Below are 15,418 nucleotides of genomic sequence, written 5' to 3'. Positions count from 1 at the left end.
CTCCACATTGAACTTTATCTGCCACCTACCTGCTCACCCCATCAACTGTCCATGTCCTTTGAAGTTCAACACTGTTCTCCTCACAGTTAAAATACTTCCAAGTTTTGCATAATCCACAAACGTTGAAATTGTCCCCTGCACACCAAGATCTAGATCATTAATATATATCAGGAAGAGCGAGGGTCCCAATACCGACCCTTGGTGAACCCTACTACAAAATGTCCTTCAGCCCAAAAAATATTTCTTAACTACTACTTTCTGTTACCTATCACTCAGCCAAATTTGAACCCACTTTGTAACTATCCCTTTTATTCCACGAGCTATAATTTTGCAGCACTCTATCAAATGCCTTTTGGAAGCCCACATAAACTACATCAACAACATTACCCTCATCAATCCTCTCATCATCTCTTCCTGCAGGAAATCCATGCTGGCTCTTGCTAATCGACCCAACTTTTTCCATGTTACTATTAATTCTATTCTAAATAATTGTTTCTAGAAGATTCCCCGCCACCAAAGTTAAACCAATTCATCTGTAATTGCTGGCTTATCTTTATACAACCTTTTTCGAACAAGAGCATAATGTTTGCAATTCTCTCAATCCTTTGGCACCTTCCTTGAGCTTAGGGAAGACTGAAAGATTATGGCCAGTGACATAAGCAAGGATATTTAGAAGCAATATTTTAAAAGCCCCTCAGATTCCTAATTCCAGTGAAATCACACACATTTGGGACAGAATGAAGCTACATGTGCTTTGTCTGCAAGGCTTGAGAATGAATGGAAGAGTAAGTGAAAAAAAAATGAAAATCGCTTATTGTCACGAGTAGGCTTCAATGAAGTTACTGCAAAAAGCCCCTAGTCGCCACATTCCGGCGCCTGTTCGGGGAGGCTGGTACGGGAAGTTACAACAGGCTAAGTAGAGGCACATGACCAATAAGTACAGCCAAATGATCAATATTAATTATGTCTTACAATTTGGAGGCATTATTTTTTTAACACATTTGTTATATTAATTTCTTAATGTGAATCATTCTGCACATCGCATCCCCATCCCCCCACTCAATTAAAATGGATGCTGACAAACCAGACAAATGTTCATATTCTACAAATCTACACCTTCTAACATAAAATACTGACAAGTGAAATACTCTCCCGGACGGTACAGCTTCTCTCTATTTTCTTCTTAATAACATTGATATTTAAAATCAGCTTACCCGGTGGATAATTCCAGTTGAATGAATATACTGAAAAAAAAATGGATAGTATTCATCATAAATATTTTTGCAACTAGTTTATTTAATTAAACGTTCTTGTTTTATTATCAGGAAAGTCATCAATGAGAAAGGAAAAATGAAAATAAGTCCAATGTTAACTCACTTAAAACCCATTCACTTATTGACTTAAAATCGGGCACCTGGTATAAAAATAGGTGGAATGGAAAGAAATCCAAAGAGCATGCACATGGTGTGGTACAACGATATAAAAATATGCAGTGTTTTACCGTAACACACGGCAGTTTCAGAACCCCAATTTGGCTCCTAATTCCTACAGTTGGTCAGGAGAAAAAAAAGTTAAGTATGGCTGCATCTGTGTTGATATTATCTTTTTGTTCTCTCCTTAAAAATGGACAAGAATCCTCGCACTGACTGCCGGGCTCTCCCCTTTATCAGGAATGGATATCACATGGGCCTTTTTCTTTAAATAAAGAGGGAAGAACAAAACAGGCACCATTTATTCACTCAACATCGAATCTGTAAATGGAAATTCAAATAGAATTAATGGTCACTACCTGAACCATGATTATTGGTCCACACAACTGACTTGCCCATGGCACCCTTGTACAAATTCCATATGTCCTCCTCCTGGGTTCTCAGAAACTTGTGTTAAAATTGGGAGACATGTCCCTTAATTATGTTTTCTGATTACTATTATTTTCCTAGAACGGCACAGTGGCTAGCACTGCTGCCTCACAATGCTGAGGGCCCAGTTTCTGACCCGACCCCGGGTCACTGTCTGTGTGGAGTTTGCACATTCTCCCCGTGCCTGCATGGGTCTCACCCCCACAACCCAAAGATGTGCAAGGTAGGTTGATTGGCCATGCTAAATTGTCCCTTCATTGGAAAAACATTGAAAATATTTTTTATTGATATCCTAAAATTAAACTTGGGGAATTATTAAAGGTGATACCACTTGTGATGAAGGCCTCCATGTGTTTTTTTTCTGGGCATTATTTACTTTCCTCTCTTTCACATAGTCTCTCCCTGTACATACAAACAGCAAAGTCCTATTTTTGTGGGCAATTTTTGTTCCCGCTGTTTTAATGACTAGAAATGGCTCAGCGATTAAATGATAGACTTCACATTTTTCCTCATTGCAGGTTTAGATCTCACTGGAAATCAATGCTCAAAAACAGCATCTGCCGCTCTGATACCATTATGCTGTAAATTGTTTTCCAGTATTTAGCCAAGGACTGACCCACTGACTCAGTGTCACTTTAATATCTTTTGCCATTCAGAAGATGCACAAAAGGCCAATTTACCTCATTCAAGCTACACATTCCTGCTGTTCCATACTTAAACACACTAAAAATATCCAATGGAGTTCAACATTTACTTTACTTTTAGTTAATGCATTTATGTAACTTCCAAACTTGTTGTCATAATGATTCTAAATAATGTTTCCAAAAATGTCTAAGTTATCAACTTTTTTATTTCTTACCTTAATGCCTCTTAATATCTGATATAAAAGATATTGAATTCTGTCTTCTGACAGCCTTCCCATGACCTTATTCAAATCAGCATCCATAAATGGCATAACCAGGTAGCTAAAATTAAAGTCATTAAAGATAAGCAGGCATTTAGTTTTTACATAAAATAATTATTAGCTACACAAATTGAGTCAAAGTATTCCAAGTAAATATTGGGTTGCATGTGCTCAGATCAATCCAATTATTTTAAAATAATTACATGTACCTAACCTTTATTCAAGTGATCAGGGGCAGCACGGTAGCACAAGTGATTAGCACTGTGGCTTCACAGTGCCAGAGTCCCAGGTTCGATTCCCCGCTGGGTCACTGTCTGTGTGGAGTCTGCACGTTCTCCCGTGTCTGCATGGGTTTCCTCCGGGTGCTCCGGTTTCCTCCCACAGTCCAAAGACGTGCAGGTTAGGTGGATTGGCCATGCTACATTGCCCTTAGTGACCAAAAAGGTTAGGAGGGGTTATTGGGTTGCGGGGATAGGGTGGAAGTGAGGGCTTAAGTGGGTTGGTGCAAACTCGATGGGCCGAATGGCTTCCTTCTGCACTCTATGTTCTATGTATTATGCTTAATGCAAGCTATACCATTACTTGGGACAGGGGGAGTTGGGTCCTCCATTTCCAGACACTATAATGATCAAGTACAGGTTCAAAGGTGACATTTTGAGGACTGCAGGGAAGCAACTGCAACTGTGACACCAACTGGAAGACAATGGGCCCCGTACCTCCCTCTCATTTTCCTTAAAGATATACTAATTGTTGGCCATTGAGGTTTCGCGGTTATTCGGAGACAAGTTTTTCAATTTACCTTCATTATGGTTTATGGGGTTGTGGGCATGCCAGTCAGTGGCTTTGCATTGCCTCATGGCACATTTTGTTCCGGATAGGCCACTGAAGACGCTTGGAGAAGACAGACAAAGAGAAAATACTTGCCTGGAAATCGAGGTGAACAAGGACTGATGGCAAAAGTGAGCTATTTGTGAATGTGTGTGTGGGGGGATATTATCAGTAAGCTTGCAGATGACACAAAATTGGTGGTGTGATAATTAGGAAGGATGAAAGCCTTAGGTTACAGGACGACATAGACGAGCCGGTCAGATGGGCAGAACGGTGATAAGTGGACTTTAATCCTGAAAAGTGTGAGGTGGCGCATTTTGGGACGACTGACAAGGCAAGGGAATGAATAGCAGGACTCTAGGAAGAGCAGAGGACGAGATGGTCCTTGGGATGCATGTCCAAAGATCCCTGAAGACAATAGAACAGGTAGATAAAGTGGTTAAGAAGGCAAATGGAATATTTGCCTTTATTAGTCAAGGCATAGAATATAAGAGCAGAGAGGATATGACTGAACTGTATAAAACATTTGTTAGGCCACAGCTAGAGTGGTTAGTACAGTTCCAGTCAACACACTATAGGAAGGATGTCATTGCACTCGAAAGAGTGCAGAGAACATTCACCTGGATGTTTCCTGGCCTGGAACATTTCAGCTATGAAGAGAAGTTTGTTAGGATGGGGCTGTTTTCCTTTGAGCCAATAAAGCTGAGGGGGGAACCTAGTTGAGGTGTACAAATTTATGAGAGACATAGATAGGATAGATAGTAAGAAACTTTTACCCTTAGTAGAGGGGTCAATAACCAGGGGGGTATATATTTAATGTAAGGTGGGGGTATGTGGAAAAGCTTTTTCACCCACAGGGTGACGGGAATCTGTAACTCACTGCCTGAAAGCGTGGTAGGGCATGAGTCCTCATAGCATTTAAGAAACATTTAGATGAGCACTCGAGGGACGGCACGGTGGCGCAGTGGTTAGCACTGCTGCCTCACGGCACTGAGGATCCGGATTCAATCCCGGCCCAGGGTCACTGTCTGTGTGGAGTTTGCACATTCTCCCCGTGTCTGCGTGGGTCGCCCCATCCACAATCCAAAGAAGTGCAGGGTACATGGATTGGCCATGCTAAATTGCCCCTTAATTGGAAAAAAATTAATTGGGTACTCTAAATTAAAAAAAATATAGAGGAGCACTTGAAACACCATAGCATACAAGGCTATCGACCAAGTGTTGGAAAATGTGATTAGAATAGATAGGTGCTTGATGGCCAATGTGGACATGATGGACTAATGGGCCTTTTTTGGTGTACAATTCTACAACTCTCAATATGGAGCTAGATATTTGTTAGACTTAAATCACAGCTTAAAGCCTACTGATGTTTAATTTCATATTTGATTTTGGCAGTGCAAGTAATGCTGTGCCTATCATTGTTCTCTGTTACTGATTTGAGTATTTATTTTTGACAATAGCAATGCAGTTTTGACCACTAAGTTGTTTACAAAACGTATGTTCAGAACACTTACAAATCATCAAATCCATCCAGTGTAAGAGCTGGTGTGAAGACATCAATGAGGCCAATAACCTGGAAATGAATTGTTACAATATTTAAGCATGCTCTATCTTGCAGTAAACACTTTTGGTCAACTCCTGTGAAAACTAAATAAATTCTGTGTTATGATTGCAGTTATTTTTCTGTTTCCAAAACTTGACCACAACCTCAGGAAAGTTATTAATGTGCACACAAAAGTTTGTTTTTCTAACTGTAAAGTCATCTGAGAAAACCTTTCAAATTCCTGACCTTTATATGCGGTGCTCTTACAAGAAGATGACAAAGGACTAGAGCGGCCTATTGGTTTATTTTTCAAAGAAATTAAATAAGCACCAGAAAAGGTATTCAATGATTAAGAAGGAGACTTTGGGCTTGGTGCTGGCTTTGCAACATTTTTAAATTTATATTACCAGCAATTCATCTAAAACAGTTATATACACTGATCACAATCCATTGATGTTTTTGGAGCAGTTCTGGAATAACAATGGCAGACTGTTTTGATGGTTTTTATTGTTACAGCCATTACATTTAAAAAGAATACATGCGACAGGACGAGAAAACATGATAGCCATTGCTTTGTCACGAATGTGACGAAGAGAAGAGGGATTCCAGTTGCAGGAAGAGGAACTAAAATGGACTATGTTATTATAAATGTTTCTGTGTTATGTTTTGTTAAACAAAAAAGTATATTTACTATCAATAATTCTTAAAGGAAAGTGAAAAATGAAACCATATTGAAGTTGATGGTTTATTTTTCTTCTTGGGGGGTGTCATGTGAGGGTCCCTTTAAGAAAAGTATGTTTTATCAAATGGCTGCAGTGATGTCATTGTGTGAGTGGAGCTGGGCTGTGAGTCTGTCTTTTACTTTCGTTTTGAGCTGGAAGCTGCTGTGTGGCTCTGAGTTTTTTTGTTTCGTTTTCAGTTGGGAGCTGCATTCAAACAAAGAAGGTGCATTTTTGGTCTCTCTCTGCCTGCTAAAGAATGTCTCCAGACCACTTAATAACTTCAAAGTAATACCTGTTTTTCTGTAAGGAATTCAAACCTACTGTTTTTGTAGAAAAAGGGTTTTTGGCTTATGGATGTTGTTAGGAAAGTTTTAAGGGTTGCCTATAGAGTACTGTATCTTTGGGGGGGTATTTGTGTTGGTAGTTGATACAAAATGTTTACTGTGTGTTTATAAAATGTTAACTGAATTCATAGAATAAACATTGTTTTGTTTAAAAATACTTAAGATCTCTGTTGTATAACACCTGGAAAGTGGGCCTTTGTGCTCCTTATAACCAAAATCTATTAAAGGTTGGAGGTCAGGTGTACTCCATGATATACTTTGGTGTTCCCTAAACCCTGGCCCATAATAAGTTCCACAACTCCATTCTAACATGAAATTAAACAGACAGTTTAAAGTATAACCATTTGTAAAACCTGATATTCTCAACAATTTCCCTGAGATTAGAGACTAACAATCGTCTCACAGCCAACAAAACTGCACTTGCTAGTGTCTACAGATGTAAAGACATAAAGAATGTATTTAGTTGGTCAGCCATGTCTTTGTTCCCTATTATAAATTTCTCTGTTCTGACTGTAAGGGACCTGCATTTGTTTTCACCAATCTTTTTCTCTTCACATACCGATAGATCTTTTACAGTCAGTTTTTGTGATCCTTGCAAGCTTACTTGTGTAGTCTATTTTCCCTTTCTTTAAAAAATAAATTTAGAGTATCCAATTCATTTTTTCCAATTAAGGGGCAATTTAGCATGGCCAATCCACCTATCCTGCACATTTTTCGGTTGTGGAGGCGAAGCCCACGCAAACACGGGGAGAATGTGCAAACCCCACACGGACAGTAACCCAGAGCTGGGATTGAACCTGGGACCTCAGTGCCGTGAGGCAATCGTGCTAATCACTTGCACCACCGTGCTGCCCCTACTTTCGCCTTCTTAATCAATCCTTTTGTCCTTCTTGCTGAATTCTAAACTGCTCCCATTCCTCAGGTCTGTTGTTTTTTCTGCCAATTTGTATGCCTCTTCCTTGGATATAATACTAGCACTAATTTTGTTTTAAGCCATGGTTTGGCCACCTTTCCGGTTTTATTTTTGCACCAGACAGGGAATAACAATTGATGCCATTCACCTATGCGCTTGTTGAATGTTTGCCATTGCCTATCCACTGTCATCCTTTGGGGTGACATTCCACAATCCATCATAGCCAACTGGCACCTCATAGCATCATAGTTTCCTTTATTTAGATTCACTAAATAGGCAATCCATGGGAAAGAGTATCCATTTTATGTTGAATTGTTCTATTCTTTTATTAATTCTTGTTATAAATGTTTCTTACAGAAGTAAAATTTTGAGTTGAGGTAGCAATCTAAACCTAGAATCGGTTCTGTAGAATTGCCTATATGCAGTACTGTAGGCCCACATCGTAAAGACTCACTCTTCTGTGGGGAGCCTAAGGGGCAATTTAAAAAAGTTGGCTACCTTATGAATCATTGTCCATTTTCTGCAACTTTCTCATTTGGCATTGGTAGCTTTGAAAAACTAGTTGAGCAACCTGAATTCTCAGTTTTACTCACTCTTCCTTGGGCAAATAGATTCAATTTAAAATGCTTCAGATTTGCTTACGTTTACAACAATGGATATTTGATTGATAACCCTTTAGTTTGACATTTTCAAATGCAAAAGTAATGGGGCGGAATTCTCTGTATTGATGCTGCAGCAGGATTCATGACAACAAAACTGGCGCCACACGTGGACCGATTCAGCGACTGTTGAGGGGCTAGCACCGGCGCCACGTGGAACACAATCGATTCCAATGAGAAACAATGTGAGATTCGCCAGATTTGCTATTGGCACTCAGGACACCTATAAGCTGCAGCCGCATAAAACACACTTCACACCCTACACACCCTCATCCCAACCAACAAGATGGCACTGGTTGCGCTGGAGCACACTCATCCCGCTGGGGCCAGAAGGCACCTATGAGGGTGGCCTCGGGGGATACCCATTCGACCTGTGGCCTTAAATTCACCGTGGGCAGTCAGCTGCGTGCGCAGCTGCATAGCTGCCTTGCAGGCTGCAGCAATGGTGTTCCGTGCCCATCCACCCCGATCCCACAGACCACCTTCTGGCCACCCACAGCTACTCCCCCAGGCCCTGGCAGAAGCCCCCGGCCAACTGTCAGCAAACTAAAGGCGATGTTAGACACTTTCCGGACACCCTCTCTCCCTCAGCAGCCACAATGCCTGTTTCACGATTTTTAAAAGCCACAAGTGAACCTCGCAACCGGGAATTCCCCCCAGTGGAGGCAGAGAATCGTGGAGACCCCAGAGAATACAGGGTCAGGCCTACTAATGATATGCAAACAGTGTTTACTGTACGTGCGGAGTGGAACGCATTGACGCAGCTGCCAAGGCACCGGAGAATTACGATTTGGCGTGAAACTGGCGCCTACCACGATTTTGGCGTCAAAACTGATTCTCTGCCCAATCATGTTTCCCGATTCCAGCCTCAGCTGACAGAGAATCCCACCAATGATGTGGCAAATTCATTTCAAAAGTAACGCTTTTAATTATATGTAGAATATACCAATTGCTGCTGATATGTTTTGCCACGAGGGGGCACAATCTCACTGTAATACCTGGAGCATTAGGTCACATTGTTTGTGAGGATATGCAATTTCTCAAAACAATATTTACACTGAAATAGAAGCCAACCCATATAGTATCAAGAGCTGTTTGACATTTCAGCCTTCTCGTGCTCATTACCCTTGCAGCAAAACGAGCAACTACAGAATGGCCATGGGCTAAAGCACTGTGTCACAATTTGGTAACATATTTCTATTCAAATCCAAAGTGAGGAATTCAGCAAAGAAAATAAAAGAACACTGATGCCTCTAATGAGGCATCGTTAGAAACCTCAGAGCGGGCCTCGGGAGGGGAAATGATGAAGCTGGATCAAAACCTGAATCAAAAATGGACAAATCACGTTTTTAATAAGCCACCATTATGCCTGACAATTATGTCTGAATCAATGCGCTTGGTTACCCATTAGCACTTACTACTCATCCATGCTTGAAAGCCCTCAAATTAAAAAAAATTCTTCCAAAAAACTCACATTACACATGTGAAAAAAACATGCCACTTTGGACAATGTCAAACCTATCAACTGTTTACTCGGCCTCAAAATATCCTGTTTTATTTTTACCTGCAACGTACATCTGTCAAGAATTATATGGAATTTTCATTTAATGCTCAGTTATTTTCTTCCATCAAAATAAATATTCCACCAGCAGTAGGAAGAGAATAGATCAGTACAAAGGTGGGGAAGATATCTCGCTAAAGATCGCTATGTATGCCTGAGATTCTAATGGCGCGATTCTCCCAGACAGGGAGAAATCGTAAGGCTAGCGTCAAAACCGGGCGGGTTTGACGCCAGCCTCCCCCTCCCCGACCGGGAACCGATTCTGGTCCCCGGTCGCGGCTAGTATGCCGCGGCCGTGAACTCCGGCATCGCGGGCTTAACGAATTTTGTTAAGCCCGCTTGCCAGAGTTTGCGCCGGCATGACGTCAGCCGCGCATGCGCGGATTGGAAGACTCCAACCCGCGCATGCGCGGATGACGTCATCGCGCATTTGCGCGAAACCCGCGCATGCGCGGGCCGGGATGCCCCTCAGCCGCCCCGCGAAGTGATACAGCGGGGCGGCGGAAGGACAAAGAGTGCGCGGGAATCGGACCCGCTGCCCGCAATCGGTGGGCACCGATCACGGGCCCATGGCACCCTTGGCACGGCCGTGGTACTGCCGTGCCAATCAGTGCCATGGTTTTCAAAATCGGGACTTTACGGCCGTTTTTACGAACGGCCTGACCAGGTGTGTTTGCCGTTCGTAAAAACAGCCGTAAAGGGCTTGGACTTCGGCCCATCGGCCAGTTGAGAATCGCTGCTAGCCGTAAAAAAACGGCGGCAGCGATTCGTGTCGGGCGTGGGGGGGCAGAATAGCGGGAGGGCGTCAGACTAGCGTGGCCGTAAAAATTTACGAACCCCGCTATTCTCCGCACCGTCGTGAGTGCGGAGAATTGTGCCCTAAGTCTGTAGATACTGTGGCAGCCCTTTTTGACCAGTACACTGACTATCCATGAACGGCTGACTTTCTTACACTCATGATTGATGGGTGAAGGTTTAATATTCACTAAGGTTTACTGCATGACACAGCTGAGACCACAGACAAATGTAAACAATTTTTTTAGAACGAAGCAGAAAAACACGGATTGGAGAACAGAGATAAAGTCTACACGTTGAGTAATTTTGTGTTAGTGTCACTGCAGTTGATGCGATTCCTTTTTTTAAACTTTTCTAAAATAAATTTAGAGTACCTGATTAATTTTTTCCAATTAAGGGGCAATTTAGCGTGGCCAATCCACCTACCTTGCACATCTTTGGGTTGTGGGGAAACCCACGCAAACAAGGGGAGAATGTGTAAACGCTGCACGGACAGTGACCCAGAGCCGAAAGCGAACCTGGAACCTCGGCGCCGTGAGGCAGCAGTGCGAATCACGGTCCACCGTGCTGCCCTCAGTTGATGTGATTCCTGACATCCATGTTTCACAATGCTCAAAGTGAAAATGGTTAAATATCTGAAAACAGGAGCAGTCTACACCATATGTGACATTGCAGGAACAGTGAGAAAGCAGCTGGAGGCAACATTTTCACACCATATAATTCAGAGCTTTTAATGGATTTGAATTTTTGTTAAAAGCATAAAAAACGTAATGCACTGGAAGGGCATTGAAAATTAATAGTATTAGTCCACTGTGCACTCATAAATGGTAAATTTATCACTCTTGGCAATTAAACCTAGTCATGCCCAGCTGTGTCTGTAATGTCTAATTTCAATCACAGATGCCTTCAACTGATGCTGTCAACTGTTAAATGACAGAACAGGGATAGCCAATAGAGATCCTATTTTGTTTGTTGACATCTAGAATTCTAATTCTTCCCTGGCTAACAGTTTAAATTATATATTTTCTAGTTAACCAAAATAAGTGAGATGCTGCAGACATTTCTTCCACTGGAATTTAATGGAACAGCAAAGTACAGGTTGCAGTAATTCTGTCTGTGGGCAGAAGTGCATTGTTTTATTGTCTCCATACATTCTGCATGATTGAAATGCTATCCTGTGGAAGACTGGCTGGGCTTGAGTTGACTATTTTCCTTCCTGCCATCCACAATACGCCTACAGAATTTAATGTGAAACATCAGATATTCTGTGGGCAGATTTAAACATACCCCTTCAACTTAAAATTGTTGGGAGAGACATATGGTTTATTTCTATTTGGTTTACTGTCCTGTAGCTGCCAGTACTGGGGTTTACAGCAAATACCAGTGGTGGTCTGTACCGCAGTGATCTTTTATTTTTGACCCCGCTATGCCCATATTGCAGGCGCTGAATTTCCTGCTCAGCCCCCAATAAGGCAAGTAGAAAGCATGAGCACACTTCCAGCCAGAGGTACACTTAACTGTGCCATTGAAAATAAGGGCCTTTTTGAGGCCTTCACTGTCTGAAGCAGCCAGCACCTACTGCACTAGGTAAACCAAGACCTCGAGACTACAAGGTATGCTATTCAAATTTATTTACCCTCATATGGAGCCTGGGGGAGGTGTTGCGGTGCAGTGGTAGCATCCTTACCTCTGGGCCTGAAGCTCCGAGTTCAAGTCCCACCTCAGGACCTGATGGCCATGGAGGGTGCATTCATTATGTGGCCAAATCAGGTTGATCAGCCTGAAATACGTCCAGTACACCTGATGGCAGGTGTTAAAGAACAGGTGAGTTTCTTGGTCAGCCAAACGGTAGAGGCAATGACAAATCACTGTAGTAATTTGCCCCCACATAATCATGGAGCAATCTAACGCAAGTCCACGGTTGCCAATGCCCTCTTGGGACATGGTACCTGTAGGAGGAGTGCAGAGCTCAGTGTGCACCCCCCAAACCGACTCGATATTTATAGAAAGCACACTGCCACCCCTGACCCCAATCCACCACTCCTCCCCCTAACCCCCAACACCGGCTTGTTGCAACTAACTCCTGAATGCCTCCTCACCATTCAACCAGCTATTAATCCTCTCACCCACTCACCTTCCAAGTCAATTCAATCTCGGGGGCAGCATGGCGGCGCAGTGGCTAGCACTGCTGCCTCACGGCATAGAGGACCCGGGTTCGATCCCAGCCCTAGGTCACTGTCCGTGTGGAGTTTGCCACATTCTCCCCCTGCCTGCGTGGGTCTCACCCCCTCAACCCAAAAAGATGTGCAGGGTAGGTGGATTGTCCATGCTAAATTACCCCTTGGAAAAAAAAGAATTGGGTACTCAAAATTAAAATTAATTTTAAAAACCCTTCAATCCCAATTCCTGGTCTCCTAGCCTTCCTTCTGTCCACACTCTCCGATTTAATGGCTTCAATTAGCTGAGTGATACACTGACCACAAACAAAGTGCAATCTCTGTTTGCAGGTTGGCTATTCATGCCAAATGGCTCCAGGTAATGGGGCCCAGAGCCTCGCCGTTCTGGTAAAGTGCTCCCACTCTGTGCCCCTGTGTGACCATGTCTGATTTTCCAGGTCCCTATGCCAATGGCTGGTACCAGTGTCTTAGAAGCAAATCTGGCCCAATAGCTGATCCTTCCCAGCCTGCAAAGCTCGACCTTCTGTTCCTTCTACTGGCAGAAACAGCTGAGCTGCTGATGAGCTCGTGGAAATTTTGTTTTATAAAAACTTGAGTCAGCGTTACCAACATGTTTGGGCCTTCAGTATTGTGGTTTCCTGAGGCAGGTCATGACCAATGGGGGAAAAGAAAGTAGCACGACTGGAAACAGGAACTTATGTCAATTCAGTGCACCCCTGTTAAAGCTCATGGCAGTCTCTGAGGTTTTTCCACAGACCCATGAGCAAATCGGCAGTTTCCCATCCGCAGGTTTATCCAGAGCAGATTATTTTTTGCGAATGTTCCCCATAAGGTGCACTGACTGCATCTACTTAATAAGTGCTAAACCTGCATTTGCTGGCACACCAGTCTCCACCACAGGTCGCCAATGAAGAGATTATGCGATTCCTGCTCCAAACACTTGGCAGCCCATGAGCATTCCTTCCTATCATGCAACTCGGTGGTTATTGTTAATCTACCAACAAACCAAGTTCTCAGCCTGTTGCTTCTACCAACTACCCAAATCACTGCCAGCTGCCTTAAACTGAGAAAGGGCCACAAGTTATACAAGAAAATTATAGGCAGGTTAATCAAGTTTGGGAAAATGTTCATTGTCCGTAGTCTGAGGTGAAATTAGTTAACAGAAAGACAAATTAACTCAGCAAGAATCTTCATAGATTTGTAAAAGACGGGTCATGCTTCACTAATTCAATCACATTTTTTGAGAAAATGAAAAGTTTTTAAATAACAGGAATGCAATGGAAGCTGTTACATACGGATTTTCAGAGAGCTTGATAATGAGCCAGATAATAAACTGGCTACTAAAATTTAAAAAATCATGATTAATGTAACAACATGATGGAGAAGTGGGCAGCAAACAGGAAGTAAGGAAGTGCCACATCAAAGGATTACTACGCAAGATGAGTGCACATGGTGTCAGAGGTAAAATATTAGCATGGGTGAAGAATTGGTTACCGAACATCAAACAGAAAATAGGGATAAGTGGGTTATTTTCGGGTTGGCAATCTGTAATTAAGGAAGTGTCACAGGGATCAGTGCTGGGGCCCCAACTATTTACAAACTATTTCAATGACTTGGATGAAAGCACCTGAATGTTTGGCAGCTAAATTAGCTGATGACACCAAGGTGACACAAAGTAAGTTGTCAAGAAGTGGTAGAGAGTCTGTGAAGGGATGTCGACAGGTTCGGTGAGAGAGAGGGACGTCGGCAGGTTTGGCGAGTGGGAGGGATGTCGACAGATTCAGCGAGTGAGAGGGACATCGACAGGTTCAGCGAGAGAGAGGGATGCCGGCAGGTTTGGCGAGTGGGAGGGATGTCGGCAGGTTCGGTGAGAGAGAGGGACATCGACAGGTTTGGCAAGAGAGAGGGATGTTGGCAGGTTCAGCGAGAGAGAGGGACGTCGGCAGGTTTGACGAGCGAGAGGGACGTTGACAGGTTCAGCGAGTGAGAGAGACGTCGACAGGTTCGGGGAGAGGGATGTCGGCAGGTTTGGCGAGAGAGGGATGTTGACAGGTTCAGCAAGAGAGAGGACGTTGAAAGCTTCGGCGAGTGAGTGGAACATCAACAGCTTTGGCGAGAGCGAGGGACGTCGACAAGTTCGGCGAGTGAGAGGGATGTTGACAGGTTCTACGAGTGAGCGAAAATCTGGCAGATGGCGTATAATGTGGAAAAACGAGAACTTATTCACTTTGGCAGAAAGAATAGAAAATCAGTGTACTATTTACACAAAGAGAGATTGTAGCACTCTGCGCTACAGAGGGATCTGGATGTCCTGGCACATGAATCATAAAAAGTTAGTATGCAGATACAGCAAGTGACTGGGAAGGTGAATGGAATATTGATGTTTATTGCAAGGGGATCGGAATATAAAAGTAGAAAAGTTTTACTACAGCAGGGGAAGGTCCCCTGAGGGTACTTGATTGAGTGGATAGCAGGTGTATGTTCCCTCTTGTCGGGAAGACCAAAACGGGGGTACACAATTTACGAATAAGAGGTCTCCCTTTTAAGACAGAGATGGTGAGAATCTTTTTTCTCTCAGAGGGTTGTTCGTCTGTGGAACTTTCTTCCCCAGAAAGCAGTGGAGGCTGAGTCATTGAATTTATTCAAGGCAGAGTTTGGTAGATTTTTGATGGACAGGTAAGTCAAGGGTTCTAGAGGCAGGCAGGAAAGTAGAGTTGCGATTATTGTCAGATCCGCCATGAAAGGCGGAGCAGGCTCGGAGGGTCGGATATTCCTCTGCTGCTCCCAATTCCTATGTTTCCAATTGAGATAAATGGATGTCCTGGAGTGTTGGCTGGATATGTTCACGATGTGCTCCAATGACTGCTTTTTCTTTTACAACTATAAAATCAAAGAATTGTATCGCACATAAGGGGGCCAATTGGTTCAGTATGTCTGCTTGGCTTACTTGGAAGAGGCAGCAATTTAGCTCTTTTCTTCTGCCCTTTAATTTGGACATAGGCGCGAGAGAATTGACATGAAGTTTGCTGGTGTTACTAAATTAGGAGGCTTGGCAAACTGCGCGGAAATTGGAGGAGATGGCAAGAGGACAAAGACAGGTGTTTCTAAAGATA

At 43.1% G+C, this 15,418-nt stretch overlaps 1 protein-coding gene across 2 annotated transcripts in view; it reads right to left on the bottom strand.

Annotated features, from left to right (window-relative positions):
- LOC119978379 (mitogen-activated protein kinase 12-like) overlaps positions 1 to 15,418 on the bottom strand; it is an 80,508-nt gene that overhangs the window by 53,337 nt on the left and 11,753 nt on the right. For both annotated transcript variants that reach the window (XM_038819973.1, XM_038819974.1), the window contains exons 3-5: positions 5,106 to 5,164; positions 2,719 to 2,824; positions 1,215 to 1,244 (exon numbers count right to left, since the gene is read on the bottom strand). In XM_038819973.1, the coding sequence (XP_038675901.1) occupies positions 1,215 to 1,244; positions 2,719 to 2,824; positions 5,106 to 5,164 (195 nt within the window). The remainder of the gene's footprint in view (positions 1 to 1,214; positions 1,245 to 2,718; positions 2,825 to 5,105; positions 5,165 to 15,418) is intronic.

This window comes from Scyliorhinus canicula, chromosome 15, assembly GCF_902713615.1.
Source record: "Scyliorhinus canicula chromosome 15, sScyCan1.1, whole genome shotgun sequence".
NCBI lineage: Eukaryota > Metazoa > Chordata > Chondrichthyes > Carcharhiniformes > Scyliorhinidae > Scyliorhinus > Scyliorhinus canicula.
The sequence above is the reverse complement of the archived record's forward strand: the minus strand, read 5'-3'. Positions and strand labels throughout refer to the sequence as shown.